General features: G+C 61.6%; 3 protein-coding genes across 10 annotated transcripts in view; 2 read left to right on the forward strand and 1 right to left on the reverse strand.

The window, feature by feature from the left end:
- LSP1 (lymphocyte specific protein 1) overlaps nt 1–3,905 on the forward strand; it is a 39,313-nt gene extending 35,408 nt beyond the window's left edge. For all 5 annotated transcript variants that reach the window (XM_038563573.1, XM_038563571.1, XM_038563569.1 and 2 more), the window contains exon 11: nt 3,457–3,905. The gene's annotated coding sequence lies outside the window, so the exon portion shown is untranslated. The remainder of the gene's footprint in view (nt 1–3,456) is intronic.
- LOC102153419 (proline-rich protein 33-like) lies at nt 9–6,474 on the reverse strand. The gene is made up of 2 exons (XM_038563574.1): nt 6,405–6,474; nt 9–2,334 (listed from the first exon to the last, which is right to left on the reverse strand). The coding sequence occupies exon 2, from the start codon at nt 2,323–2,325 to the stop codon at nt 1,009–1,011; it is 1,317 nt and encodes a 438-aa protein (XP_038419502.1). The 5' UTR covers nt 2,326–2,334; nt 6,405–6,474; the 3' UTR covers nt 9–1,008.
- A 1,859-nt stretch (nt 6,475–8,333) lies between these two features.
- TNNT3 (troponin T3, fast skeletal type) lies at nt 8,334–25,019 on the forward strand. Of its 4 annotated transcripts, none has more exons than XM_038563576.1 (17): nt 8,337–8,507; nt 11,388–11,420; nt 11,574–11,587; nt 12,066–12,083; nt 13,273–13,290; nt 13,428–13,448; nt 14,426–14,437; nt 14,666–14,680; nt 16,812–16,830; nt 19,387–19,432; nt 20,308–20,424; nt 20,532–20,609; nt 20,863–20,976; nt 21,086–21,195; nt 21,362–21,452; nt 22,501–22,541; nt 24,790–25,019. In XM_038563576.1, exons 2-17 carry the CDS (start codon nt 11,404–11,406, stop codon nt 24,842–24,844), a joined length of 786 nt encoding a protein of 261 aa, XP_038419504.1. In that variant the 5' UTR covers nt 8,337–8,507; nt 11,388–11,403; the 3' UTR covers nt 24,845–25,019. The 4 variants fall into 4 exon arrangements, with proteins under 4 accessions (XP_038419506.1, XP_038419504.1, XP_038419505.1 ...); XM_038563575.1 differs by lacking the exon at nt 22,501–22,541 and adding an exon at nt 23,170–23,210 and having other exon boundaries at nt 8,340–8,507; XM_038563578.1 differs by lacking the exons at nt 13,428–13,448; nt 14,426–14,437 and having other exon boundaries at nt 8,334–8,507.
- The last annotated feature ends 1,407 nt before the right edge of the window (nt 25,020–26,426 follow it).

Consider the following 26,426-nt stretch of genomic DNA (forward strand, 5'->3'; position numbering starts at 1 on the left):
GTCAGCTGTTGTGGTTAGACACACTTTATTAGTGGCCTGGGTCCCAGGATCCATTATAGCACCCATTACGCCCTGGGTGACACAGCTGGCTGCCTACTGGCTGCTTCTTCCCTCCTGCGTCCCACTCCCAGGCACCTCCATGTCCCTCTTCCATTGCTCCTGACCCATCAGAGCCCCTGGCCCTTGCCCTGAGGCAGACCCCAGCTGACAGTAGACAGGGAGCCCCAAAGCTGCATGAAGCCTGGGGTCCCCTTCACTGCTTCACCCACTCTGCTGGGCTCTCCTGCCCTGGGACTGAGGACACCCTCCCCACCTGGCCATCGGAGCTGGGCCCCAACACACAGCGAGACATCCTCGCTTCGGCCCCACGGTGAGCCCCCTCACACCTTGCCCCCTTGTTGGCAAGAGTCTGGGTCTGGCTCCCTAAAACATCAGTCAAGCCACTGATGTAGCTGCAGCTCCGACCCTGACTGGTCCCAGAACTCTGCACAGTGAACATAAATCCCTTCCCAGTCCTTCATGGTGGTGGGGGCACCGCAGAGCTGAGCCCCAGAATGCTCCTCGCCCTATCAGGCCTCAGAGTCCATGTCATGCTTAGAGGCCCTCCCCACCTGCCTACAGCCCTCAGGAGTCCTGGGCACCCACCCTGTACCTCTTTGCCCAAGTCCTAGGCTGAGGGCCACCCATGTGAGTCAAATTATCCTCACCCCTCCTCACCATGGCACGTGCTTTCCCTCTCATGTGAGCCTGTACCCCATCAGCCCACCCCCGGTTCCACCCCAGGGCAGACCCTGCCTCTGGAAATGGGCCTCCACCCTCACCCCACCTGTCCCAGCCCCAGCCCCCCTGCACTGCGGTCCTTCCTCCTGCTATCCCTTCACCTGCCCCCCTGGCTACCCAGCATCTGTGGGGCCCTGGTGTCCTCTTTGGTGGCCATGGCTTCCCAGCTGGACCCCCTCTCTCTTCCGTCCACACCGTGGTCCTGGGCCCTGGTGCTGCCCGGGTCGCTCATTGGAGCCTCCAGCCAGCCGCCGTCCGGTTGAAGTTCTTGGGCCTGGAGGTCAGATCTGGGATGGAGTGGACCATAGGGGAGGGCCGGCTGGCCTCTTGCAGCTTCCGGGCGTTGAATCGTGGCCTGCACAGGAAGGGCAGGCGGCCCAGGCGAGTCAGGGTTCCAGCCCCCTCCCCAGGCCCAGCCGGGCTGCTCTGGGACTTGGCCACCGACATGCGATACAGCACCGCGTCCCACATCCTGGAAGCCCTGGAGGCGGGGGGCCGGGACACCAGGCCCATGGGGGCTGTCACCTCTTGCTCCCCATGCTCTGGGCTCTGCTCCGGGCCTGGAAACGAGGACACCTCTGCCTCCTCCATCAGCTGCTTCTTGAGGCGTGTCCAGCCACTGAGCCGGGGCTTGGGTGCAACTTTTGGGACAGGGCACGGGTGTGGGCCTGACAGTGGGGCAGGGGACGAGGCCCCATGGGGTCTGGAGACTAGCTCAGCCTCTGTGGTGGGGCCAGCCATGGGGGGCTCCTCCCAGTGCTCAGCTTTGGGAGCCTCAGAGGCTGGCCTGTGAGGTGAGGGTTCTGGGGAGCGGTAGGCAGGGGCTACAGGCACCACAGGCTGGGTGCCGGCCTCTCTGGACACGGAGGTCTCAGAGCCTGGGGGTGCCTCAGGCCGGCGACAGACAGCCTGGGCCTCAGGAGGCAGTGAGTGGGTGTGGGCCGTGGGGCCCGGGGGCTGGGCCCCAGGAGGGCACGGGGTCATGCCTGGGTCCTGCCCACCGGGTCCCTGGTCTGGGGCCGTCTGGCAGGGCTCAGGGGTCCCAGCCTGTGGAGATGGCACTAGCCGGATGTGCACGTGGCTGACGTGGGTGACACCTGCTGCAGGGGCTGAAACCTGTGTGAAGCCACTGGGGGCCTGGGTGGGATCTAGGGTCGGGGTCACCAGCTGGGGCCCCGTGGCCTTGAAGTGAGCGGCCAGGCTCCTGCACTGGGTGAAACTAAAGGGGAACACGGACTTCTGCAGAGGTGACGCCACGTGGTGGATGATGGAGCTGCGTGGGGAGCGGGGCAGGGTGGCCACAGGCCGTGGGGCCTCTGCAGGGCGCGGGGCCGTGGGCTCCTGGTCATGGTTGGCCTCACTCACAGGGGACAGGGAAGTGCGGAAAGCCCCCAGCGGTGTGGGGGGCCCGCCCCCAGTCATCTTCTTCCGGGCGGCTTTCCTCAGAAGTTTCTGCAGACGCAGGTTGTCCTTCCCTGGCTTGGGCAGCAGGGGTGGTGGGGGTCCAGAGGGCCCCTGGGGACACATGCCAGCCACGATGAGCATCGTCACTCCCTGGAGAGGAGAGGGACAGCCATCAGGCTAGTCCCCCTCACTGCCTGCACCCCTCCCGTGAGGGACATGTGGTTCCCCCATTATATGGGAGGACCTGAGGCCACAGGGTCATCACCTGACCACCAGAAGCTCTGCTTCCTGAGCCCTTGGCACCTGCCAGGTGTGTCCCTAGCAAGTCTGTCTGTGTCAGCAAGTCTGTGGGGTGGCTCCACCTCTGGCTTGCTTAGAAAGGAGGTCACAGAGGCCCAAGTCACTCAGTGGGTGATGGACGAGGGTGCCACCTGGGTGCACAGCCTAGGCCGTGAGACCCACGGGCAAGCTGCAAGGGGGAGGCACGTGCTGGGCCGGCGGCCCACCAGGGCAGGAAGAGCGCCTGCCCGCAGACGCGTGAGGGGCGCCGCGCCGTCGCCAGTCTGACCACAGGCTCGTCCACTGTGAGCCAGCGGTGAGGGTGGCGGCCAGAGGCTCAGGAAAGCTGAGGCTGCATCATCAGAGGTAGATTGGCCGGGAGGTGGGAGCAATTTTCGCTGAGCTACGCTAAATGGGATATTCCCGCAGACATCCTGGCTGGGGTGGTCCTGGCCAAGCCTCCCGCCCTGGTTTCTGGGCGCCACGTGCTTGCAAGGACGTTGACAAATGGCGTCTGGGCCAAGCCAGAGGCCAGCCGGTTTGTGGGAGGAAGGAGGCCCGGAGCTGCCGCCCTGTGGGGGCTGGCTCTGTCAGGCAGGAGCAGATCTGCCTGGGGAGGGGCCTGAGGGGTCTGCCTGGGGCTCCCTCTTGGCTGTGCCTGCTTCTGGGGGCCCAGGACCCCAGGAACCAGGGGCACGCCAGGTCTAGCTCTGGGGCTGCCAGGCTAGCAGGCGAGCAGGCGATGGGCAGAGCTCCCTCCACGTTGAGTTCTGCAAAGGCCCGGGGCCCCGGGGCCCAGCATCGGGAAACAAGCTTCCACGGTGGAAGCAGACACAGGGCTTCTGTGTCTGGAGCAGGGAGGCTGCCCCTGGGGGTGGCGGGGGGGAGCGTAGGCAAGGTGGCCTACGGAAATGGGCTGGGGGCATGGAGGGCATGACGGGTATCCCCTCCCCAGACCGCAGCCTCACGCTCCCACCCACACCTGTGTTTCAGCTCTCCTGAGACTACAGGTGCCTCTGGCAGCAGCGTCCACGTCTGCAGGGGAGAGTCCACCAGACGCCCACCCCGGCCCTGCCATGAGAGCCACCGTCATGGCCCGCTTGGCCTGCCCGCGCCCCTCCATCACCCACCACAATCATCGCCCCTCTGCTCATCAACCACCTGACTTCTCTCCCCTCCCACTCTCTAACCACCCTGCCTCCCACTCTGCCTGGCATGGCAGGAGCAGGAAAGGCACTATCACTGGTGATTGACCCAAGGAGCCATCCCGCAGAGGCCAAGGGTTCCCAAGGAAGGCCCAGGCTGAGCAGAGAGAGAACACCTGCTGGGGGACCTCCAGGTCAAGAGACAGAGACACCCGTACCACATTCTCAGGCCCTGCACCCCCCGCCTCCTGCTTGCAGCCTCCTCCTTCTAGTGCAATAAAGTTTGTGTGTTCCAAATGGTGGTTCTGTGTTCACTAACTGAAGACTGACAAGGGAGAAGGGCCAGCCCGGTTGGAAAGCCCTCCCTACCCACCCTGGACAATGCTACCCCCCAGACCTCTGGCCTCCAGATTCAGACACTCTGTCCCATCCCATGACCCTCTGCAATGTTAGACTCTGAGATCTGAGGTGTGTGGTGGCTTATGTTGAGACCCACGTGATGGTTGGGGTCTAGTCCTCCTCTTCCAGAATACCTGCGATGCTTTCCCCTTGACTGCCCTGATTAAACTTTACTACACCAGTGAGCATTTCTGGTCTTTGACCCTAGCCTGTGCTCCCTCCAAATAAACCCACCCCCCTTGGGGTTCTCCCCCATCCTAAGACCCAGGAGATGCTCCATGAAGATTTGGTGGATGGACAGATGTAGATGGTGGATGATGAGTGTGTGGAGAGATGGATGGGTGGAGGGATGGATGGATGGATGATTGGATGGATGGATGGGTGAGTGGATGGATGGATGGGTAGATGAATGGATGGATGGATGGATGGATGGGTGGATAATAGATGAAAGTGTAGGTTGATGGATGGGTGAAGGGGTGGAGGAATGGATGAGTAGATGGACTGATGTATAAATAGAAAGCCTGGTGGAGGGCAGCCAGGGTGGCTCAGCGGTTTAGCACCTGCCTTCCGCCCAGGGCCTGATCCTGGAGACCTGGGATCGAGTCCCACATCGGGCTCCCTGCATGGAGCCTGCTTCTCCCTCTGCCTGTGTCTGTGCCTCCCTCTCCCTCCCTCTCTCTCTCTCTCTCTCTCTCTGTCTGTCTCTCATGAATAAATAAATAAAATCTTAAAAAAAAAAAAGAGAAAGGCGAGTGGATGAATCTTGGGCAAGGAATGGTTAGGTAGATAAAGACTAGATGGATGGGCAGATGGGTGGATATACAGAAGGTGAATGGACAAAGAATCATTGTGAGGACAGCAGGTGGGAGAAGAGGCGGAGAAGCAGTTGGATCAGTGCTCGCCGCATGGACAGTGGGTGGGCAATTGGCTAGGTGGGTGCGCTGAGGGATAGCTGGACACCGGTTGGATGGACAGTGGAAGGGAGGAAGGAAGCTAGTGAATGTGAGAATGGATATATGGGAACAAATAGGGGGTGGAGTGGGTCAGAAGTGAAGGAGGAGACAGGTTGGGGGCCATGCTCATGAGCCCTGGGCCCTGCTGCCCTCATCATCTGGGGACCTCCTTCGAAGAGCAGGTGTTCTAGGCCTGGCTCTGTTCATATGTCTTGTTTTTGAAGTCTTTGGGATCACAATCTGCCTGTCTCCCCGAGGATGCTGTAAATACGGACAAGTCAGGAGTGTTAAAACTCCACGAAGCCACCACAACCATCTCTTCTCACCCACGGCCCCCTTTAGAGACTGCATCCCGGGCCACGCTCTGCCACTGGAGAGCATCTCCCAGTCGACATGCCTCTCTCCCTTCCCACTCTGCTGGATGGGACATCCACCAAGGGCAGCAGCAGAGGTGGCCATGCAAGGTCCACTCCTGGGCACTGAGACAGGACCAGAATAATGGATGGCACCACGGGATGAAAGGCAGGTGGGGTGGATGGTGCCAGGCAGCAAGCCAGCCAGTACCCTGGTCCAGCCTCGGGGAGGAGCACCCACAGTTTGTCTCCTCCGAGTACCACTGACATTACTGCTGCCACGATGTCAGGCCCCCATCTCTCAGAGCCTTCGAGTCAGGGTCCGCCCACCCAAAGGGTCCAGAGGATCAGAAGGGCCACTGCCCGAAGGGTACCCGGCTTGGAATGCTCAGGGACTGCCCCTGTGCCATCGGTCCTGCCTGCCTGAGAACCCCACACAATCGCCCCAGCCTCCTTGTGTCAGGCACCGAGTGCCAGCCACCGAGTGCCAGCCCCATGCACGGAAGGCAGAGCAAACCAGTGGTCTACAGATGGTGCAGAAGCACCGAGGCGTGTGGGGTGGCAGAGGCACAGGGCTGTGGGAGGATCGTCCCCCAAGGGCTGCGTCAGCAGCTTCTATCTGGGGCCTGGGAGAGCGTAAGCCCGTGGGGCTGGCACCAGCATGGGAGCCCAGGACCGGTTCATGAGCCCTTGGGACCCGCCAGTCCATCCACACAAACTGGGGCCAGGACCCTGACCGAGGGTTCCTGCTCTCCCACCCTGGGGTCACCCCCAAAGACAGCTGGAGCCGGGGGGTCGGGGGGCACCTCGCTCTCTCCTGGCTTCCTCCCTGCTCTGCGGCCTCATCAGCTTTGCCGGCTCCAGAAGCCCACCCCCACTGTCCCCGGGCTGTGCTGTCCCTGAGGCCCGCCTAGACAACCCCCTTCTGGGGTTGAGCTCGGTCATCTGCCCCAACCAGAGCTGGGCCACCCCCATCCCCTGCCTCCAGCCCAGGTCCCCAGGCCCCCTCCAGCCCCCTGGGCAGGCCCCTGCCCTGCTTCTCTCCCCTCACCCCAGCCTGGCCGGGCCAGGTGGACCGGGGTGTGGATTACCTGTCGAAGGCTCTCGGAGGCCTGCGGCCTGTCCAGCAGTGCCTGCTCTATACTGTCCCGTGGCACCACGGGCCTGGTGCCCCGAGGAGGAGGTCACGGATACCAAAATAAAACCTGTGCTATTCCTCTGACCTCAGCGCCCGCTCTCTGGCTCAGCCTGATCACGGAAGAGCACCTGCCAGAGGCCGAGGCCACTGAACGGGCAGCCACCCTCCTCTGCTGGCCGAGCAGGGCCACTGCAGGGCCCGTGGCATGCCCAGCCGGGCCTGCATGAGGGGCGGCCGGCAGCCCCCGGGAGCAGGGCACCGGCAGTGTGAGTGGGGCTGGCTGTGCCCGGGGCTTCTCAGGCCAAGCCCCAGCACGGCCTGCAGATGGGCCCCAAGGCCCCCAAACACACCGTCCCCACCTGTGTGTGCCCACATCTGTGTGTGTGTGTGTGTGTGTGTGTGTGTGTGTGTGTGTCTGTGTGTGCCGGGGTGTCCTCAGCTCTCAGCTAGCAGAGTGAGAGAAGCTAGCAAAGCTGGTAAACCTGAGAAGGGAAGCCCCACCACGCGGAGGAGGTGGTCACAGCGGTCCCCCGGGAGCCACTTGGGGAGCCCTCCCCAGAAGTGACCCTTGAGAGGTCCCACTGGGTGGAATTGGCCCAGAAGCCCTCCAAGCCCTTGTCCATCTGAGCACCTGGGCAGGGAGAGAGAACAGAGGGAAGAGTATCAGATGTGAGGAACACGTTCAGACGAGGAGGGCAGGGGTGTCCCCAGCAGCCCAGACCTCAGGGAGGTGGGCAGGAGAGGGTCTCTGCCCCCCTCGCTGTGTGACTCTGGGCATGCCTCTCCTGTTTTGGGTCCCTGTGGCCTTATCTCCAATTTGTAGGGATTGAATGAGGTGCCACGCAAATCTTCCAGAAGCCTCTGGAGACCCAGAGGGGGCACAGAGCCAGGTGGGACCGGGGCCGGTGAGTCTCCTGCCGGTCACACTGACGTCTCTGACTCCAAGCCTCCAGAGGGCAGAGGCCTCACCTGCATCTGCCCAGGGCTCACCCCAGGCCCAGGCTGGCCCATCAGCTATTGCCCTGGGTCAAGCCATCCCACAGACCCCACTGTCCATACTTGGCAGCCCCTCGCCCAGAGCCCTTGGGTCTGGATTGAGGTGCCCAATGGCTCTGGCCCATCTCTGTGTCTCAGTTTCCCCAATCCGAGAGGCAGAGCCACTGAAGCTGGTGGCCTTGCCAGCAAGCGAGGGACCATCCGAGGCCCGGGCACCATGTCTGCCGGGTGGATGGTGCCACCTGGAGTCCCAAGGACAGAACGGCCAGGCTCCACGGGGACATGGTGGAGCGCCTGTGAGCGGCACACTGAACCTGGCCGTGGGGAGAGAGGCCCGGGGTCTGGACCCTGACACGAGGAGCTGCCAGACTGATGGCGGAAGTGCAGCTCTGGCCTTGGGTTAGGGCTCGGGAGGACCCTCAGTGCTGGAGATCCTACTTGGGCTGTTACCATCTCGCCCATTTGTCCTGCATGTCCCAGGTCTGGTCACTAAGCAAGGCACAGCTGGAGGCCTGGCTGGGGGCTCACAGGGCCCTCTACTCCATGGGGGTCCCTGAGACCTCGGGCCACGTGCTCTGATGGAGGAGGCAGGTGGGCATGTAGGGACATCTCCGGGGGAGGGCAGCTGGGCTGGGGAGTAAGAGCCCCAGTCTGAGGACCCAGAAGAGCCTTGGGCTGTGTCCCTGGGGCCACCTAGTCCCTCCTGCCACCCCTCCTCAGCCCATCAGGAATGTGCCCTCTGTCGGGGTGGGGGTGGGGGGGTAAAAATAGAAGCTGACACTTCCCGGGGGAGGAGGGTGGACCTTGTCTCCTTCTCCAGACATGTCCCCCCCCACCCTCGCCTCCTCAGGCCTCCTCCTCTGCTGTTCCTATACTTGGTAAGGGGCCTACATGGGCACAGCCCCTTCCCGCCTGCTCCACGAGCCCAGCCACCCAGCCCCTGGCCAATGGGCTGCTGGGCAAGATCAAATGTCACTATAACATGAGGGCGTGAGCCGAGCGGGCAGTGCCTGAGCCGGTCCTGTCCACAGGGAGCTCTTCTCTCCAGACTCAGCCACAGGTTGGTATGGCCCAGGGCTGGGCAGGGCTGGCCCAACACTAGACACGCATCTGGGGTCCCGGGGTGCTGAGGGTTCAGGGTGCCATGTCTGCATGTGTCTTAGCTCTGAGCGTGACAGCTTAGAGAACCCACAAAGCCACCCCAGGGTCCCAAGGGTGCTGGCATGGAGGGTAACATTCTCTGAACATGGGGGACGCAGCTCCGAATCCAGCCCAGCAGCGAGGGAGGCCCGAGGAGGCAGGTGGGGGCTCCCTGGAGGGAGCAGGGGCAGCAGGCTGGAGGGAGATGAGGAGCCCGGGTTGGGCACTGCCCACAGCTCCGAGGGCCGCCTACTGCTATGCCCTGGCTCGACCCCCGGGGCCACCTGGGCCTTCCCTTGGGGCTCGGCAAGCTGGGGGGCCGGGCCAGCTCCTCGCAGAAGCCGGGAGCTCTGGGCCTTATGTGGTCGTTGCCTCCAACCCCACCATGTGTGGAGACAAACACGAGGGGTCTTGCGTCATTCGCCCCAGAAGCGGTTCCATGAGGAGAGGGTGAGGGGGACCTGGGGGACGGCTCCCACAGGTCAAGGACAGGAGTGAACGGGGCCGGGGGGGGCACGCAATGGGCACCTGGGATCCGTCCAGCTGCCCAAGGAGGGGGAGCACGTGTGCCCAGAGGCCCCGCCCCTGCTCCTTGGACTTCCCGCCCTCCCTGCGCCCTCGGCCATCGTGGGGGGCATCAGGGCAAGGAGCCAGCTCAGGGTAGGACGAGGGCCGATGCGACACGGCCTGGGGCCCACAGCCAGTGAGGGCAAGGCCCCCCGTCCCCCGCACCGTTGTGTCACCTGGGAAAGAGGGGAGGACGGCAGGAGGGTGCGTGTCTCCGAGGAGCTCTGACCTCAGGGGCTATTTTCACACCCCACCGCTCACCGAGGGCAGAGCACGAAAAGGACAACTGACTTCCTTCCCAGCTGTCGAAATGCTGTCCCCTGCCCTCCAGCAAGCACACCCCACCCTGACCCCTCCCTGACAGACAGCGAGCTGAGGTGACAGAGCTGCTCCGTGGTGTGGCCTTCAGGGCTCCCTCCGGCTATGGGGACAGGACCTTGGACAAGCCTCAGCTTCCCTGTGCGAGTGAGGCTTTGCTGCCCACACTGTGGGGCTTCCAGGCACCCTGCCTGGGGTTACGGGGTCCTCTGGGTGGCCCCTTGGCCTGCACCCCAGAAGGCAGGAGGGTGAGATGCGGGAGCTTAGGTGGGCCTGGGACACCTGCAGGGGCGCGGGGTGAGTTGGCCCTGCGGAGCCCTGAGTGCCGGCCACCCGCACAGCCCCCCTCCCTGCGTCTTGGGTTTCTGGACAGAGGTGTCTTGGCTAATTTGGGTGCCTATTTCTGGACATCTCAGCTGCCACTGGCTCCTTAAAAATAACCGGCCCCTGGGCTCGGGCCACCACCGCCCCCACTTGAGGCTGCCGACAGGTGTAGGGCCCTGCCAGGGCTGAGGGGGGCCAGCAGGGTGAGGCCCCGGGCTGGGTCAGGGACAAGGTGGGGGACGAGGGGCTGTGGCAGTGCCCCCCAGGAGGCTGAGACCCCCAGCGGCACACAAGGCAGGAGGCTGGAACTGGAGGGGGCAGCAGAGTCCTGTTTCGGGAAGGAGCCCGGCCGTTTCTGGGCTGGGACTCGGGGAGCAGAGATCCGGGGGTTAATTTTGCCTAGAGCTTAAACTGCACTGGGAAAATTAACATTCTTGACAGAGGCTTCGGAAAACTGTTCCCACCTTAGCGATGGATGTGATGTAAATGCATCTTTAGATGATGAGCTTGTGTTTTTCTTATACGAAGCTCCCTGGGGGGGGCACAGCTATTGTCTTCAACTGAGCTGCAATATGTTGTCATGAACTTTGTGTTTTCAGCCCCGGGCCAACATTCTGATGCAGCTGCTCAGAGCGTTCCCAGGCCCCGGACCGCCTCAGGCGTGCGCGGTGGCCAGTTCACGGAACCAGGGTCCCCGAGCGCACGGGCCTGGCGCCGGCCGCACCTGCACACGTGCGCAGGGCCCGGGCACAGAGCTTCCCTGCAGACATTGACAAATTCAAGAGCATCCACGGGGCCTGGGAACGCAGGCTGAGGAGGGCCGGCCAGAGGGGGCTGTCCACTCCGCTCCTGCTCAGGGCCCTGGGCTGGGGGACACGTGCAGAAACAGCTCAGACCCCGGCCCCGTGAGCCCAGGGTCCAGTCTGCTCTGTGGCGGGGTGGTGCACTCTGGAGAGTTGGGGAGAGGGCACGGCCCAGGGCTGTGGAGGACCCCAGGGAACCCACGTAGGAGGATGTGGGGTCCCCGTAGGAGACCCTCAGGTGGGGAAGGGAGCTGCGGGCTCACAGCAGGAAGGGCTGTCACAGGGATGGCAGGGTGTGAAGACTCGGCAAGGCCCGGCACACTGTGATCTAGGGGCCGCCAGGGACCCCACCCCCACCCCGGACACCTCAGCCCAAAGGCAGAGACCATCGAGCAGCAGGTTTCGAGCCACATCAGCAGGACTCTTCTGCAGTCCAAAACAGGCTGGACAAGCACCATGCATTCTGGATGACCCTCCTCGGGGAATGCTATAGAGAGGATGTCGGCCCTGGGTGGGGGTGGACACCACGACCTTCCAATATCCCGTCCAGCCCCGGGATTCCAAACTCCAGGCCGGAGCCAGGGCAGGAAGGGGGGCGGGGTGGGATCTGAGTGCGGCGAGGAGGCCTGGGGGGGCCTGAGGAGGAGGCCCGCCCAAGGCCGGAGAGCTGGCCTCCACCCTGTCCTTGGATATCCTCACACCCCCAGCCCTCGGCGCCCAGTGCTCACCCCTTCCAACACTTGCAGACCAAGGCCATTCTGACTCTGGTCCCATTCCTTCCCCCCCAGAAACAGTCCCGCCACCATGTCTGACGAGGAAGTGTGAGTACCCGCCCGAGGAACCACCCACCCTGCGTGCCCTGCGCGCCCTGCGTGCGCCCCTGGACCTGGGCTGTGTGCAGAGGCCCTGAGTGAAAGCTGCACTCACCCATTCTCTCTCTCTCTCTCTCCCCCCACCCCTGACCCCCACAACAGTGAACAAGTCGAGGGTAAGTGTCAAATAATATTCCCTCTGCGTCCGCCCCCAACCCCCAAGGAAAAGTCACACTCGAGACAGGCCCGCCTGACGGTGGTCAGCACGGTCCTCCCTGGGAACCCTGGAAGGAAGTCTGAGCTTTGCTGTGCTAGACCAACCTCCTCTGAGCAAGAGGACCCCTCTTCCTCTAAGGACACATCCCCAGATGTGGTCACGTCTAAACCCCACCCCGTACACCCCACCTGCCCTCCACAGTTGTCTGGGAGCAGGCCAGGGGTCTCTGGCCCCACGACCTTTCCCTGGGGACCTGGCCATCCAGGCACTGGGCCCCGCACCCCATCTCCACCCCACCGGGCCGCTGGCCTCGCCGGAGGCTTTACCTCCTCCAGAGCCCGAGGCCCCCCAGGCTCCATCCTCAGAGGCCTGGGGGCAGGGCAGCGGGATCCCGGGGGCGCCCCCTGACACAGCTCCTGTGTTCTATCCCCTTGCAGAGCAGTACGAGGAAGAAGGTAATCCTGGCAGTTCTGCATGTCCCCCACCCCAACCCCGGCTGCCCCACTCTGCTCGGGTCACGGCCTCACCCCCATGAGGCTTCTCGGAGCCCGTACTTGGGTTACCTGCCTGTCCTCCCCATCATTAATGCCACTTGCTAATCTCCCATCTCCTCATCCACTACTAGACAAACTCATTAATTAATTGTTCACTAATCCCCATCCTGGTAGTGCCGTGTGGACAGAGCTGACACGTGGTTTCCAACTCACCCTCGTTAATACCAAGGGCCGGATTGTGCAGACCCTGTGTGTCTCTCCTTCCCTGTGTCCCGCTGCCTCTGTGTCCCCCTGTCTCTCAGCATCCCTGCCTTGGGGCCCTAACCTCCGGGCTCATCTGGAGACCCCTCCCTCGTGTGGCCCGGCATCTGTGGGAGCCTCCTGGTCGTGCCCGGGCAGGTGTGGGGTGCAGGAGAGCCGCCGCACCTGGGAACTGCACAGAGAGGTGGTTCTCAAGGCGGGTGGGAGCTCCCCCCGAATCCCTGGCACCCGCTCAACCCTGGGGAGGCTTTCACGCAACTTCATCAGGCAGGGCTCGGCCGTGAGGCGTTCTGGGTGCTATGTTTTGAAAATATTTTGAAAACACTTGGCTACCCTAACAACGTGAGCAAAACATTTCTTTTTGTGCTGAAAAGGTGGAAAGACTCATTTCTGAGCAGAACATGTGGTCCTGGGGGGCCGCCCCTTCCCCGGGGAGGTCCATGTGATGGGCAGGAAGGGCCCCCTGCCCCCGTTTCCTCCAAGACCCTCAGCATCCACGTCACCCCAGGCTCGCTCAGAGGCTGTGGCTTGCCCAGAGGTCCCTGGGCTTTCCCTACGACAGTGGATTTCGTCCCGTCCATCCTCACATCCATCACCTGCAGAGCAGAACTTGGCTAGATCCTCCCAAGAAGGCACCCCCCGTTGGGGTGGGCAGGCAGGGTCCTGAGGCCCAAGGAGGGAGCGAGGGGTGGGAATCCTGGGGTCCAGGAGTAGTCACGGGACTGAAGCGGGGGCCAGGCCCAGGTCTCCTGGGCTCATCACCTTTGGCCCCCCCACACCAGCTGTCCCCTCTCCCGGGGGCTGGCCTCCTTCCCTGCCACCACGGGTGCACCACTAATGACTGTCTTTGTTTCTTCTCCCCCTCCCATGCCCACTGCCCCCATCCCAGAGGAGGCCCAGGAGGAAGGTAAGTGGGTCCAGGACCCCAGCCCCCACCCCCGCACCCTTGGCCCTTGTGCCCCTACCCCCTAAGGACATGCAGTGTGCCCTTGGCCTAACCTCTCCTCTCTCCTCCTGCTGCCTGTACACCCGGCGCCCCTCTAGCTACAGAAGTCCACAAAGAAGGTATGAGGACACAGGACTTCTGGTCCCCATGTGGGGCTCAGGGCCTGGCTGGAACCCACGCAGGGTGGGGGAGAGGGCAGGGAGGAGCGGGGTGCCAGCCAGCAGAGAACTCCCACATGTGGCCCTAACAGCACCCACTAACCGTGGCCAATGCTTGACCAGAGCGGGGGTGGGGCGGAGGGTCCCCGAGGGCCATGCATGGCCCGGACTCAGGCTGGGCTGCAGACGGAGCTCATGCCCCAGCACAGGGACCCTGGTTGGTGGTGGGCGGGCCTGGCCTCACTGTCCCTGAACCTCTGCCTCCAGCCCAGGGTGGGTAACTGAGAGCCCACAGCCAAATCTGACCCCTTAACTGGGTCAGGGCCCCAGGCCAGATGGTGGGTGAACACAGGCTGATGGAGGGACCAGCCCATCGGCCCCCAACAGGGACCATGTCATTCCCTGGCCATCTTCCTCGACCCGCTCTGTGAGCCGCTCCTGGGATCCAGGTGGACAACCAGAGGGGTCACCAGCAGAGCAGCTGAGGGGGGCACCCACGTCTGTGTGCCCTGGGAGGCAGGACAGGAAGGGCAGGTGGGCCCTGCTCTCGGGGTGGCAGGAAGCGAGGCACCCTCTGGGTCTGCTTCCCTGGGTTGTAGGTCCTGCCCTCCACCTGACCAGGCCCCAGCCAGAGGCTGTCAGGCCCTGCTAGGCCCTCCCGGGGGTTGAGGAGAGGCAGGGACCCTGACGACCCTCAGATCTACCCTTGAACCTTGGTTCCCCGTCAGGTCAGCGAAGCAGGGATGGAATTGGGGGGGTTGCCTGCCAACACTGACCATGTCTCACTGGCTTCCCGCACACTCCCTGCCCCTTGTCCTCGGCCACTGACACTCCTGAATGATGACTGGTGTTTCCATTAACCTCGGATCCTTCCTCCTTTGACCTCTGACCCACGCGTGGTATTGCCTCTTGTTCTGTGCCCTCCCTTCCCCATGAAGTTCATGAACCAGGTATGTGCCATGACTTCAGTCCCGTGTGGGCGCCTGTGCACACGTGTGACCACGTGTGGGTGTGAGCGGGCATTCGGGCCACGCAGGAGCAAGAGGGGCGGTGTAACCTACTCACAGTGTGGCTGCACTCAGACGCCTGCATCTGCCCCTCCCACGGCCCCTGCCAAGGCTCACAGGTGATTCTCTCTCTCTCTCTCCTCCCGCCATCCCTTGGTGCTGTTCCTGCAGAAGAGGTCCAGGAAGGTACGCCCCCTGCCGCCCCCCTCCTGCTCCCTACCTGACCCCCCACCTTCCCATGGGCTGAGAGCACAGTGAGAGAGGTTAGGCCCCCAGCCACATGCACCATGCAGGGGTTGTGGGGGTGAGGCCCCTCCTGGGCCACCAGCAGGAAGGCGGGGGCGGCTAGTCCCGAGTTGGAGCACAGAGCCCAGGGCCAGAAACGGTGCTGAGGTCCACCAGGACCCTCGGGACCAACAGGGTCGGGTGGAGAAGAGCAGAGGAGGAGAGACAGAGTGGGCGCCTCTGCCCTGCCCCATACAGCACCTCAGAGAAGGGGGGTCAGGAGGGGTAAGGCTGAGGGGAGCATGAGGGCCAAGCGGGGTGAAGCGGAGAGTCGGCAGAGACCTCGGGCAGGACAGCAGTGACCTGGAACAGCCAGGGGCCTTGAGTGCAGAGGAGGCATTCTCCCCACCACCTAGGCCAGGGCCAGACACACCCGGGTGTGAGGAGGCCCCTGGGTGGGCCGAGCCTCAGTGGAGTGGGGCAGACGCAGGTTCCAGTCAGGGCCCCTCCGCTCAGTGGGGCCATGGGGGCCTCTGGGCTGGGCCCGACCCCTGCACACCACCCTGACATTTTCCCTCTCCTGGCCCCAGAGAGGCCACCTGGAAGATGCAGGGGATGCTGGCCCAGTGCTGTGGGGTGGACGCCCGGCCGTGCAGGCAGAGGTGTCCAGGGATCTGGCTGGTAGGGGCTACAATGTCACCGGGCACCCCGGGACCCACCCTGAGGCCTGCAGGAGGCGGGGATGCCAGGCTGCCCCCCGCTGGCCACCGCTCTGCAGCGTGGCACCGCCCCCCTTACCCCCTGCCCCTGGGGCCCGCTCCAGCTAGGCCCCCAGAGAGGGCAAACACACCTCAGCCCCTTCCTTCTGCCCCTCTGCTCTGGGGTTCCTGCTCCCACCACACCCCTTCTCTTCCTCAGTTTCCCCAGGTCACAGCCCCCTCCCCCCAAGGTGTAGGGAGAGGGTGACATCAAGCCCACTTACAAAATGGCCAAGGCGCCGTCTGTGGGCCTGCAGTGGGCCCCTGTGCATCCAGGGGAAGCCCGGCCGAGGGGGATACACCAAGTGCATATGCAGCCAGACCCCGGCCCCACGCCTGGGCTGCCGAGGGCAGAGGAGGCCATGCAGGAAGTCGAAGCCATGTTCTCAGATGGGCAGAGGGCCTTGTGGAGAGCAGAGACTGAGGGCGAGGGCAAGACCCTGCTCAGCTGTGCAGAGCCCAGGCCGAGAGCTGGCCAGCGGGGCCTCCCCAGGCCTGGGCGTGGGGGTGCTCAGAGGCAGCCAGGCCCATGCAGGCAGGTGGGCGGCTGGTCCTCGGTCTGGATGCCCTGTGGCCCCCCAGGAGCTTCAGGAGGAAAAGCCTCTTAAGGTTCCCTTGGGAGGTTGGGAGCCCCTTCAGCTGCGGCCCCGTGGGCCACCGTGGGGGGCTCCACCTGAGGGTTCACCCCGGGCCCTCTGCCTGGGGCTGAGATGAGCAAGGCCTCAACGGCCCCGGGCACGCTGGTTGTTCCAGATCCACTGGGTCACCCAATAAGCCCAGGAATCAGGCCCAGGGACCACACACCCCCAGCCCCAAGGCTCCAGTGTTAGGGAGGGTCTCGGCTTCCCAGGGTGGGCTCCACCAACCCCCCATGGAGACTCAAAGAAGCCAGCGGCCAGCTCCTCCGCCCAGTCCCCAGACGGGCAGGACCCTGATGGGGTCCCGGCCAGGGCACCAAGGGAAGAAGGGTGCTACCCCAGCTGGTGTTGGCCCCCATGGCCCCACCCCTGCAGCCCCCGCTGCCTGGCCCCCAAGGGCTCTGTGCCTCTGGCTTCCAGCACCTCCTTCCTCCCGTATCCCCCCTCCTGCGCCACATCCTAGTCTGTGCACCCTGAGCTCCTCTGGGACCCCACAGGGACCTTCTCTTGTTGCTGGCAGGACAGGAGCATGGGTGGTAGGTTCAGCTGGAGAGGGGGAAGCAGGCAGGACTCCAGGCAGGAGCCCCCAGCCCCCAGCCCCTAGCCGGAGGTCCCCAGGAGCCCGTGGGCAGAAGCAGGCCCCCCGGCTCACCTGATTTCTCTCCCCTCTCCCCACGTCGGCGCTGTGGTGACCAGAGGAGAAGCCAAGACCCAGGTGAGTGCAGGGCCCGGGCAGGTCCAGACACCAGGGAGGACAGAGGGAGACTGGAGGAGATCATCTGGGAAGATGACACATTTGGGTTCTGTGGGGAGGACACCCCAAACCCCTGAGAGAGAGCAGCCTCGTCTCTGCTCCTTGATTTGATGTTTAAAGCTCTAGAGGTCCGACAAAGGCGCGTGGTGATAATGGGATCATTGGGGGCAGCTTATGCCTTCTCCCACAGGTGGGGAGCAGAGTTCACCTGGGTGCCGCATCCCCAGTGAGAAGTAGAAATGAATTCTGGGGGCCCAGTGAGGTGTGGCTGTGGGCTGGTCGTCCAGGGTGGGCAAGGAGGACTTCCTGCAGGAGGAGGCCAAGGAGGGATGGGGAACAGGGGGTTGAGTGAGACAAGCCAGAGAGAGGGGTGCCGCAGAGCTCCCTCCTGGGCTCCTGGACCCCCACCGCTGCCTGCCTGCTGTAGGGTCCCCCCCAGGTCCTAGCTGAGAGACAGCTGTGAGAGGTAGGTGGAGGGAGGGTCCCAGTGGCCCCTTCAGAACAAAACCACTGGTGGATCTGCCATTTTTCACTGCCCTGGGGCTCTGGGGAGCCGTCTCCTTGTCTGGAGGGTCTTTCCCTTGCTTTACCCACTTGTGAGCATTTCAGAGATTTTTTTTTTTAACCTCACGATTCTGAATCTAATGTGTTGGATGAGCACTTGCAAGTGCACAGGGCGTGATTCATCCCCCTTGTCCCTCCGAGCATCCCGCCTGCGCCCTGCGCTGCCCACCAGGACGCCCGGGGTCTGCTCCCACATGGGGTACCCTCGGGGGTCCACGGACACGGCAGCGTGTCGAGGGCACAGCCGGCACATTTCCATCCATTGCACTTTATTTTTCAGCAATTTTAAATAAAGCTGCTGGGTCCCAGATATTTTCTAGTTTTAAAAAAATGTTTGTGTTTTCATTATGAAAATAAAACACCTCATTAAAGAAAATTTGGAAAATACGTAAAAGTCCAATGAAGAAAAAAAAGTCGTCTATAACTCTCCCGGCCCGCCAGCCAGACTGCGGGAAGGAGCAGGGAGGAATAAAAGCCTTATTTCTTCCTACTCTTTCCGTGCGTCGGGCTCGGAAAAAAAGATTTAAACTCTGAGCTGTTTTTCAAACATCGTACTGTCTATACAACCTTCAATTCTGCTTTTTTAAAATTTAGCACTATTCATAAGTATTTTTCCGTGTTTTTACATAGTCTTCTTAAATATTTTGAATGGCCACATAATATTCCATCAATTGGACAAACCATAATTTTTCTAACCGTTCCTCTTCTGCAGGACATTAAGGCTTTCCCCAATATTTTACTATCATAAATAATGCTGGATGGAAAGCATTTTCCGTCTTTCGGGTTATTTCCCTAGGCCACATTCCCAGAACTGGAATTACTGGGTCAAAGAGTATGAACGTTCTTCAGGCTTTTGACGATCGCTGCCAAATTGCTTTCCACGGGGGCCGTGCCAGCGCGGGCTCCGCCGTGGACGTGAGCGGGTCTGTGCCCCGCGCTGCCGCGCCCGGGGACACTGATGGATGAGGGGGGCCTCTCAGGGCCGCTTGTGTTCGCACGCCTCCGATGGCCAGGAGCCCTTCCCGCGCGCTTGCTAACTGGCCGCCTTTCTTCCCAAGACTTGGCAGCGCGCGCCTCCTGCCCATTTATCTAACGGCAGAGACGTCTCCACGTGTTCTCAGCCATCGGTTTGCACAAGGATATAAGTCTTCTCTGTGCTTGCTGAAAATATTTTTCTAGTCTGGGTTGGGGTTTTTTTTTCCCCTTTCAATTTTTGCTTTTTTTTTTTTTTTTTTTTTTTTTTTTCACATACATAAGTTTTTCATTTGCGTGGAGTCGTCTGGCCATCTTTCCCCTAGCGGGACCTTCTGATGCTTCTGAGCTTAGGAAAGCCTCTCCCGTTCCAGCATTTGGGTCCATATTCAGTTCCACTTTCTTCTGTGGCTTGTTTTGAAAAACCGTGTTGTTGTTTTAACTCTTTGCTCCATCTGGAATGTACGGGGGCAGGGCCCGGGGCTGACGGCGGTTACAGCCAGCCCGATCTGGGGGGCTCATTTCTTCCCCAAACTGCTTTTGACCCAGCCCCCTTCCTTTGGGTCCCCAGAAAGAAAGATTCAGGATGGGTCGGAGACATGCAAAGCGTCCAGATAGCTGTTCCTGACTGCAGAGGCCAACAGCACTTGGGGGCCTGCAGTGACCAGCCTGCCTCTGGTCCGGCCTAGCTGCATTTCTTTATCTGTGTGAGAGAGAAAGTGAGAGTGCCCTTCCTAGACAGATGTGGGAGAAACGGCCCTTTCCGTGTCCAGATGTTATCAAAAACAGAAGGACATGAAAAGAGACTGGAACGTTCTCAAAGAGGTCGGGCCATTTTGGGGACAGTGGGGTGTACACCTGACCAGAACAAAGGTCAGGCAGTGTGCCCTCAGCTGGGTGCCCGGGCAAGAGGGCAGGAGGGCCAACCCTCTGATAGGGTCTCCACCTGCCCCTACTCACGAGCCTCTCTCTCTTCTTCAGACTCACTGCTCCTAAGATCCCAGAAGGGGAGAAAGTGGACTTCGATGTAAGTTTGTGGGACCCAGATCAACACAGCCTCCACCCCCCCCCGACCTCCCTACAGGCTCCACACTAGGAGCCTGTGAAGGTCATCTGCTCTCAAGCAGCCAGAGCTAGCACTTCCTGCTTGCCGGCAATTCTGCCTTAATTTATTTCTGGACCAGAGGAAACCTCTGCAGTGTCAGACATCTGTCTTCCCATCCATCATCCATCTATCCACCCATCCATCCATCCATCCATCCATCCACTTATCCATCTACCCATCCATCATCCATCCATCCATCAATCCAGCTACCCATCCATTGTCCATATACCTGTCTTTCATCATCCATCCATCCATCCACCTATCCTTCATCCATCCATCCACCTATCATCATCCCTCCATCCATCTATCCATCATCCACCAACTCATCCATCCATCATCTAGTTATCATCCACCCACTCACCCACCCATCATCCATCCACCCATCCTTTTCTTCATCCATCATCCATCCATCCATCCATCCATCCATCCATCCGTCTACTTAATAAAATACCTCACTCACCAGTTTCCTCTCTGTCTGGCTCATGCAGAACTTCTCTGAGGATGACAACAGAGCCAAGTCAGAGCCAGTCCATCCCAGGGGTGCTGATGACCTCAGGGCTGTGCAGGGCCTGGACTCACCCACAGGGAGGGCACCATTCCTACCCTGGAGCTAAGGGGTCAAGCAGCCTCCTGCCCCCGAGGAGGGCAGCAGCCATGAGGACAGGGAGAGGACAAAAGGTCCCTTGCTGCCCTCAGCTTTCATGTTGGCCAGAGGAGGCAGGGTGTCTCTGCTGGAACAAAGGGAAGATGAGCCTGGCAGGATAAGATTTGAGAGAAGGGTTCTGTCCCCACCACAGGACATCCAGAAGAAGCGCCAGAACAAGGATCTCATGGAGCTGCAGGCTCTCATTGACAGCCACTTTGAAGCACGCAAGAAGGAGGAAGAGGAGCTGATTGCTCTTAAGGAGAGGATTGTGAGTGCGGCGGGCAGTTCCAGGCAGAGGTGGGGGTGCTGGGTTCTCTGAGGAGGGGTGATGGTGTTGGCAAGGTTGGGCTCACCAACCTGTTCCTCTGGCCACAGGAGAAGCGCCGCGCAGAGAGAGCCGAGCAGCAGAGAATCCGCGCCGAAAAGGAGAGAGAGCGCCAGAACAGACTGGCGGTGAGCTCCCACCACCCCCCCCACTCCCACCCCAGACCCCAGAACAATGACCCAAGAAAGGTTCCTTGTCCTCCTTTGTCCTCCTCCTAAGCATCCCGACACCAGCCAATGAGCGGAGACACAGTGGGCTAAGTTCCCCATGTCCTGCATAGCTTCCAGAAAGTGCTAAGCCCAGGGTGGGTCCTTAAAGCTTGCTGGGGTGGGGGGACATTCCAGCCCAGCACTGAGGGCCTGGGGACCGGGGTCTCCACAGGAAGAAAAAGCCCGGAGGGAGGAGGAGGATGCCAAGAGGAGAGCCGAGGATGACCTGAAGAAGAAGAAAGCCCTGTCCTCCATGGGCGCCAACTACAGCAGCTACCTGGCCAAGGTGAGCATGGGCCCTGGAGCCCCGGCCTCTGTCCGTGCCCCCAGCCACCGCCACTGAGCAGTGCAATACTCCCCACCTGAGCCCAGGCCCCTCTGCCTTGTCCCCTCAGGCTGACCAGAAGAGAGGCAAGAAGCAGACTGCCCGGGAGATGAAGAAGAAGGTTCTGGCAGAGAGACGCAAGCCACTCAACATTGACCACCTCAGTGAGGACAAGCTGAGGTAGGGCGGGTGTCACAGCCTGTGGGCAGTGGGGGGTGGCCCCAGGGCATGGCCAGAGTGTCCTCCAAGCCTGCCAGCCTCCCTGTGGTGGCTGGAGGAGGACAGTGGCTGGCCTGGGTCCTGCCTTCCAGGGCTTCCCCGAGGCTCACCCCTGCCATCCCTACAGGGACAAGGCCAAGGAGCTCTGGGACACCCTCTACCAACTGGAAACAGACAAGTTTGAGTTTGGGGAGAAGCTGAAGCGCCAGAAATATGATGTGAGTGCAGACACCTTGAACCTCAGGCCCCATGGGCTCAGCCACCCACAGGGGACATTGGCCTGAGAGAAGCCCACGATGGCCATCCCCATGGAGCCTGGCTAAGGCCACTCTCCTGCCGGGGACCGGGACTGGGGGCTCCCTCTGAGGGCAATCAGCCCTATTTGGAGGGCAGCAGGAGGCTGCAGAGGGCCGAGTGGCCTCGGGGTCCAGGTTCTGAATCACCTGGGGCTTCTGGAGAGTCCACCCCAGGATTGCACCAGGTTTCTCCAGCACCGGGGTGGTGTCCCTCACAGCCTTCTCTGCAAAGCCAGGTCCCAGCCATGCTGGCCAGAGACCTCGGCCCCCTCAGAGCTCCTGGTGGTGGTGGGTGCCCAGGCTCGGGTCTCTGTGCTGTCACCTCCTTGGTCAGTGCGAGCTGAAGGGTGGCACGCACCCCCACCCAACAGCAGGGAAAGAGGTCTGGGACCGAGTCATCAGGGGGATGGTTGTATAGAGTTGCCTGGGAGGGGCTCAGAGCTCAGAACAGCGGTCCGAGGCAGACACAGTCCCCTCGGAGGCCCTCCAGTAACTGACTTGCTCCGTGCAAACACAGACACCACCAGCTTCGCCATCAGAGGCATGGTCCCCCCAACTCCTCAATGTCCTCCAGGGTCCCTGGTGGAAGACAGTTCACACGCAAGGGTCATCTCTCATGGCTGATCTTACAGGCCACCAAGACAGAGGGCGTCCAGGGACTAGTGAATCCTGGCTTATGCATCCCCGTGGCCCAGCAGTGTTCAGGCTCGGGGGCAGCACAGCCCTTTCTCAAGGGTCCCCTGGGAGGGCTGACTTGCAGAAGTGGGCATCACCTGTGCACCACCCCACTCTGGGTTCTGGGGTCAGGTCAGGGACCCACTGCCTCCTGACATACCTGTGCATGACCTACAGTGGGTCCTCGGGGGGCTGGAAGAGCCATGAGGGCCCCAGCCTAACCTGGCCCAGCACACAGCAAGGCCCCCAAGCCTCAGCCACCCGCCCAGCCTGTTAACCATCTTGGTCTTTCTAGATCATGAACATGCGGGCCAGAGTGGAGATGCTGGCCAAGTTGTAAGTAGCCAGAGTCCACCCTGGACCAGGCTCGTGGTGTGCGATGCACGGTGAGCCTCTCGCATGGCAAACCTGGTTCGTTGAGGATGGCGGTGGCGGTGGGCGTGGAGATGATGGAGGTCAGCCTCCTGCCCCCACCTCCTCCCCACCCCCTGCAGCCCGTGGCTTCTGAGGCTGACCTGCCGTCTTTGCAGGCAGGTGGGGAAGCACCCTGCCTCCCCCTGAGCCTCTCCTCTGGGCTGTCAGGAGGAGGGAGCAGTTGGGCAAAGGAGCAAGTGGGCCACCGGACTGGTTGCTCAGCAGCCACTGGAATCAGGGGCTCTGTGAGCCTGGCCTCCCTCCCCACGCCCCTGCCCCACATCCTGCCGCAGGCTGCAGGTAAGTGGCCAGCTCCACGGCTGCTGTGTGTCTCAGCCCCGGGGTCTCCAGTGCGGGCCACCAAAAGTAAGTCAGAGGCAAGAGTCCCAAGGGCCAAGAGCTGGTGTCTTCCAAGCAGAGGAGCCAGGACACAGTAAGGGAGCAAGTGGCCCTGGTGTGGCAGCAAGGCTCCGATGAAGAAGGCCGTGCTGGCCACAACCGGCCTGGCCCTACTAGGACCTGTCAGGTAAGTCACCTGTGTTGTTTACAGATCACCAATCTCAGAAGCCGCATCGATCAGGCCCAGAAGCAGTAAGTAGCCTTCCTACCTGTTGCTCTGTGCCGGGCACATGGCGCCACGGGGCTGGTGATTTCAGCCCATCCCGATGGCAGCCGACCCTCGCAGAGCAGTAACAAAACTAACCAGCCGGCCACTGGAGCCTGCGTGTCTGGGCCGTGCACCCTGGGACCCGCAGTCTCCTCTTGCTCTGTCCTCACCCCAGAGCCCAGGAGGAGGCAGACCGTGGGGAGGGCCGGCCATAGGCCTCAGGGATATGGGTGGTTCTGGGCTCCCTCCAGAAGGATCTCCTGGACACCCCCATGCTGTTCTGCCGCAGAGGTGAGCGGCACAGGCCGTCAGGAGCCTGGGCTTTGTCATCAGTCTCCCTGCAATCCTGGTGGAGCCACTGGTTCCTCAGGATAGTGAATGCTCTGTCCACGAGGTCACCCCGGGGTCTGGGGGACCTATGAACACAGCATCTGGGAAAGACCTCAAGAAGCCTGCACCGTGCTCACCCACAAGGGCCTGTGCTTCCCAGCTACCTGCTCTGGGATTTTGCCTCCCAGCCTGGTCGCTCAGCCAGTCCACACTCACACAGTGCAGTATTCCCAGGACTGCATGGACCTGGAGATCTCTCCCTCCTCCACTGGCCCCTGCCCCCTCGCTGCTCCCAGGGCTAGGCTCCCCAACCCAGGGGGAGAGGCGAAGGTGACCCCCATTTCATCCCGGGCTCTGTTGTGTGTGGCTGATGCAGGCCTCGTGAGAGCCCTTCTGCGGGTGTGCATGTGCATGTGTGTTCGTGTAAAGGTTCTCAGCTGACCCCTGCAGGACACAGGTCGTGGGCATGGTCACCGGTACCAGGGCTTCTCCTGAAGCCATCCTCAGGAATTGGGTGGCCTTCTCCAGACTGCCAGAAGTTGCCCCAAATGTTCAGCTTCTGCAGCCACACACCCTGTCCCCCTACCCATGGCTCCCTGACCCAGCACCCAGCTCTCTCCTGGCTCCCTGGTGTGCAAAGGGCCTCAGACAGACATGGCAGGCTGCTAAGGAGGCCACCTTGCAGGGTGCTGACCTCCTGCTCTCTAATCCAGCTCTAACTGGTGACTAAGGAACTGGGACAGAGGCCTCCCAGGCCCTGAGTCGACCAGGCCCGGCCCACTGGTCTAGAGTCAGGGACCAAGGTAGATGACTGTAGCCTCTCCTGCCCCTGTGGCTGTGACCTGGGAGGTTCTTTCCAGGCATAAGTAACTGGGACAATGAGAGCCATCTGCAGGGAAGGACTCCCTGGCAGGTTCAGGGTCTACCCGAGGTGTGGCCTCTGGAGCCCGAGCTCCTGGCAGGGGTTGGGGGTGTCCTGGGCTCACTGGTCTCTCCCCTAACCACACTAACAATCCTGGAACAATGCGCCCAGGCCCAACCGGTCCAGGTACAGGTGAGTCGCTGCTGCTTGGAATGTGTGCCCGTGGCTTTGAGGCCAGACAGGGCACTTCACCCTGATAGCAGCCTGGGTGGGCAGAGCTGTTGGGGCTGGGGTCTGCCGCGGGCCAAGGAGGGGCTGGGCGGGGGTCCCAAATACCCAGTCACTGAAGGTCAACTCGCTTCCATTTGCAGTAGCAAGAAGGCCGGGGCCCCGGCCAAGGGCAAAGTTGGTGGGCGTTGGAAGTGAAGCAGCCGCAGAAGCTCCCAGAGGCAGAGACCCTCGGCCTGAGCTGCCCCCATGGCAGCGTCTGGCCCCCCGGCCTGAGGGCGGAGAGCCTGCCCCCAGGCACCCCACATGTCTCTGTCCTGGCTGCCCCCATCTCCGGGGGTCTGTGAATAAAGCTGGCAGATTCCCCTCCACAGAGCGTGTGCTGGCTCTTTGACTGGGGCCCAGGGTTGGGGGTTGAGCGCCGGGTGAGGGAGAACAGAACTGTGAGGGTGGCCGCCCTGTGGGTGGGAGCGCCAAGAGACACTGGGTGCTCCCTTTAGGGGTCAGCCGGGGAGATAACCCAGCCCTGGGCCCCGGCTCTGCCAGCAGCTTCCACATCGGTCCCCCACCCCTGCAAGCTCATATGACCCAGATCTCCACCTCAGCGCCCCCCACCCGTGAGCGCTCCCCCACTGCCCAACTCTGCTTCGAAGCCAGTTTGGGGTAGAAGAGCTCTGTCTTTGGAGGGGTTGGGGGAAGGGGAGCGGGAACACACTGAGAGACCTTACAGGCGTCCCCCGGAAATGTGGGGGCAGGAGCAGGTTCAGAACAAGGGGGTGCACACAGCCTGAGGGCCTCTCGCCCCCAGAGGAAAGGAGCAGGAAAGCACATTTCAGTGAGAGCAGACTCAGCAAACACAGACTGTTCTTTCTATATTATAAGAGAACACAGTGCACAACTGTGTAATAAATTTGAAAATCCTGACCAAACAGAATTATGGAAAATATAAATCACAAAAATTGGATGAAGACGTAGAGCCTTGCACAGCGAAGTATTCATGGAGGAAGCTTTCGGAGGCCGGACCCACCCCCTCCGAGAAGCCTCTGCAGGGTGGAGGGAGAGAGGGAGGACGCCCTTGCAGTCTGCATGGGGTGGCAGGACCCCGAAAGCAAAGTCGAACCCCCAGAATGCATGTGCATGTGCTTGCACCCCAACACACCTCTCCACGCCCCATGTGACTCCCCAGAATGCACGTGCACATGCCTGCCCACCCCAGCACACCTATCCACGCCCCATGTGATTCTCCAGAGTGCATGTGCACTCGCCTGCCCACCCCAACATTCATGTGAATGCACATCCCATGTGGGGGCACACCCCCCACATACACTCACAAATTCACAAGCACACACCTCCCACACACATGTGCACCCCCATGCCCCACACGGTGCACCTATACAGAAATGCACTAATGGCCAACGAGCTTTATTGCAATAACTCAAGGACGAACACCTTAACATAACAGCAGATGTGGGATCCACGGACCCCCGCCACCAGTCCCATACCCCCACACACAGCGCCTTGTTCTGAGAGGCAACAGCTGCCCCCGGGGCGCCCAGCAGTGCAGGGGCAGGAGGACCAGCTCCCAGGAGTCATGCAGAGGCAGAGCCTGTGAACTAACTAGTAACCCACAACCGCAGGCAACATGAAGAGGTCTGGGATCTGAGTGGGAGCTTTTGAAGCACATCTCAGCTGCTGACAGGTCAGGAGGATCAGAATGATTGGGAGCAGATTTGAACCAGTCAGGCGGGAGAGACAGGAGTTGGTGATAGGCCGTTCCTGC

This window comes from Canis lupus, chromosome 18 (genome assembly GCF_011100685.1).
Source record: "Canis lupus familiaris isolate Mischka breed German Shepherd chromosome 18, alternate assembly UU_Cfam_GSD_1.0, whole genome shotgun sequence".
NCBI classification, from domain to species: Eukaryota; Metazoa; Chordata; class Mammalia; order Carnivora; family Canidae; genus Canis; species Canis lupus.

Coding starts and splice junctions, on each gene's coding strand:
- LOC102153419 (XM_038563574.1), bottom strand. CDS start 2,325: ATGCTCATCGTGGCTGGCATGTGTCCCCAGGGGCCCTCTGGACCCCCA.
- TNNT3 (XM_038563576.1), top strand. Junction 19,433..20,307: donor GGGAGAAAGTGGACTTCGAT/GTAAGTTTGTGG, acceptor TCCCCACCACAG/GACATCCAGAAGAAGCGCCA. Junction 21,196..21,361: donor CTCAGTGAGGACAAGCTGAG/GTAGGGCGGGTG, acceptor CCATCCCTACAG/GGACAAGGCCAAGGAGCTCT.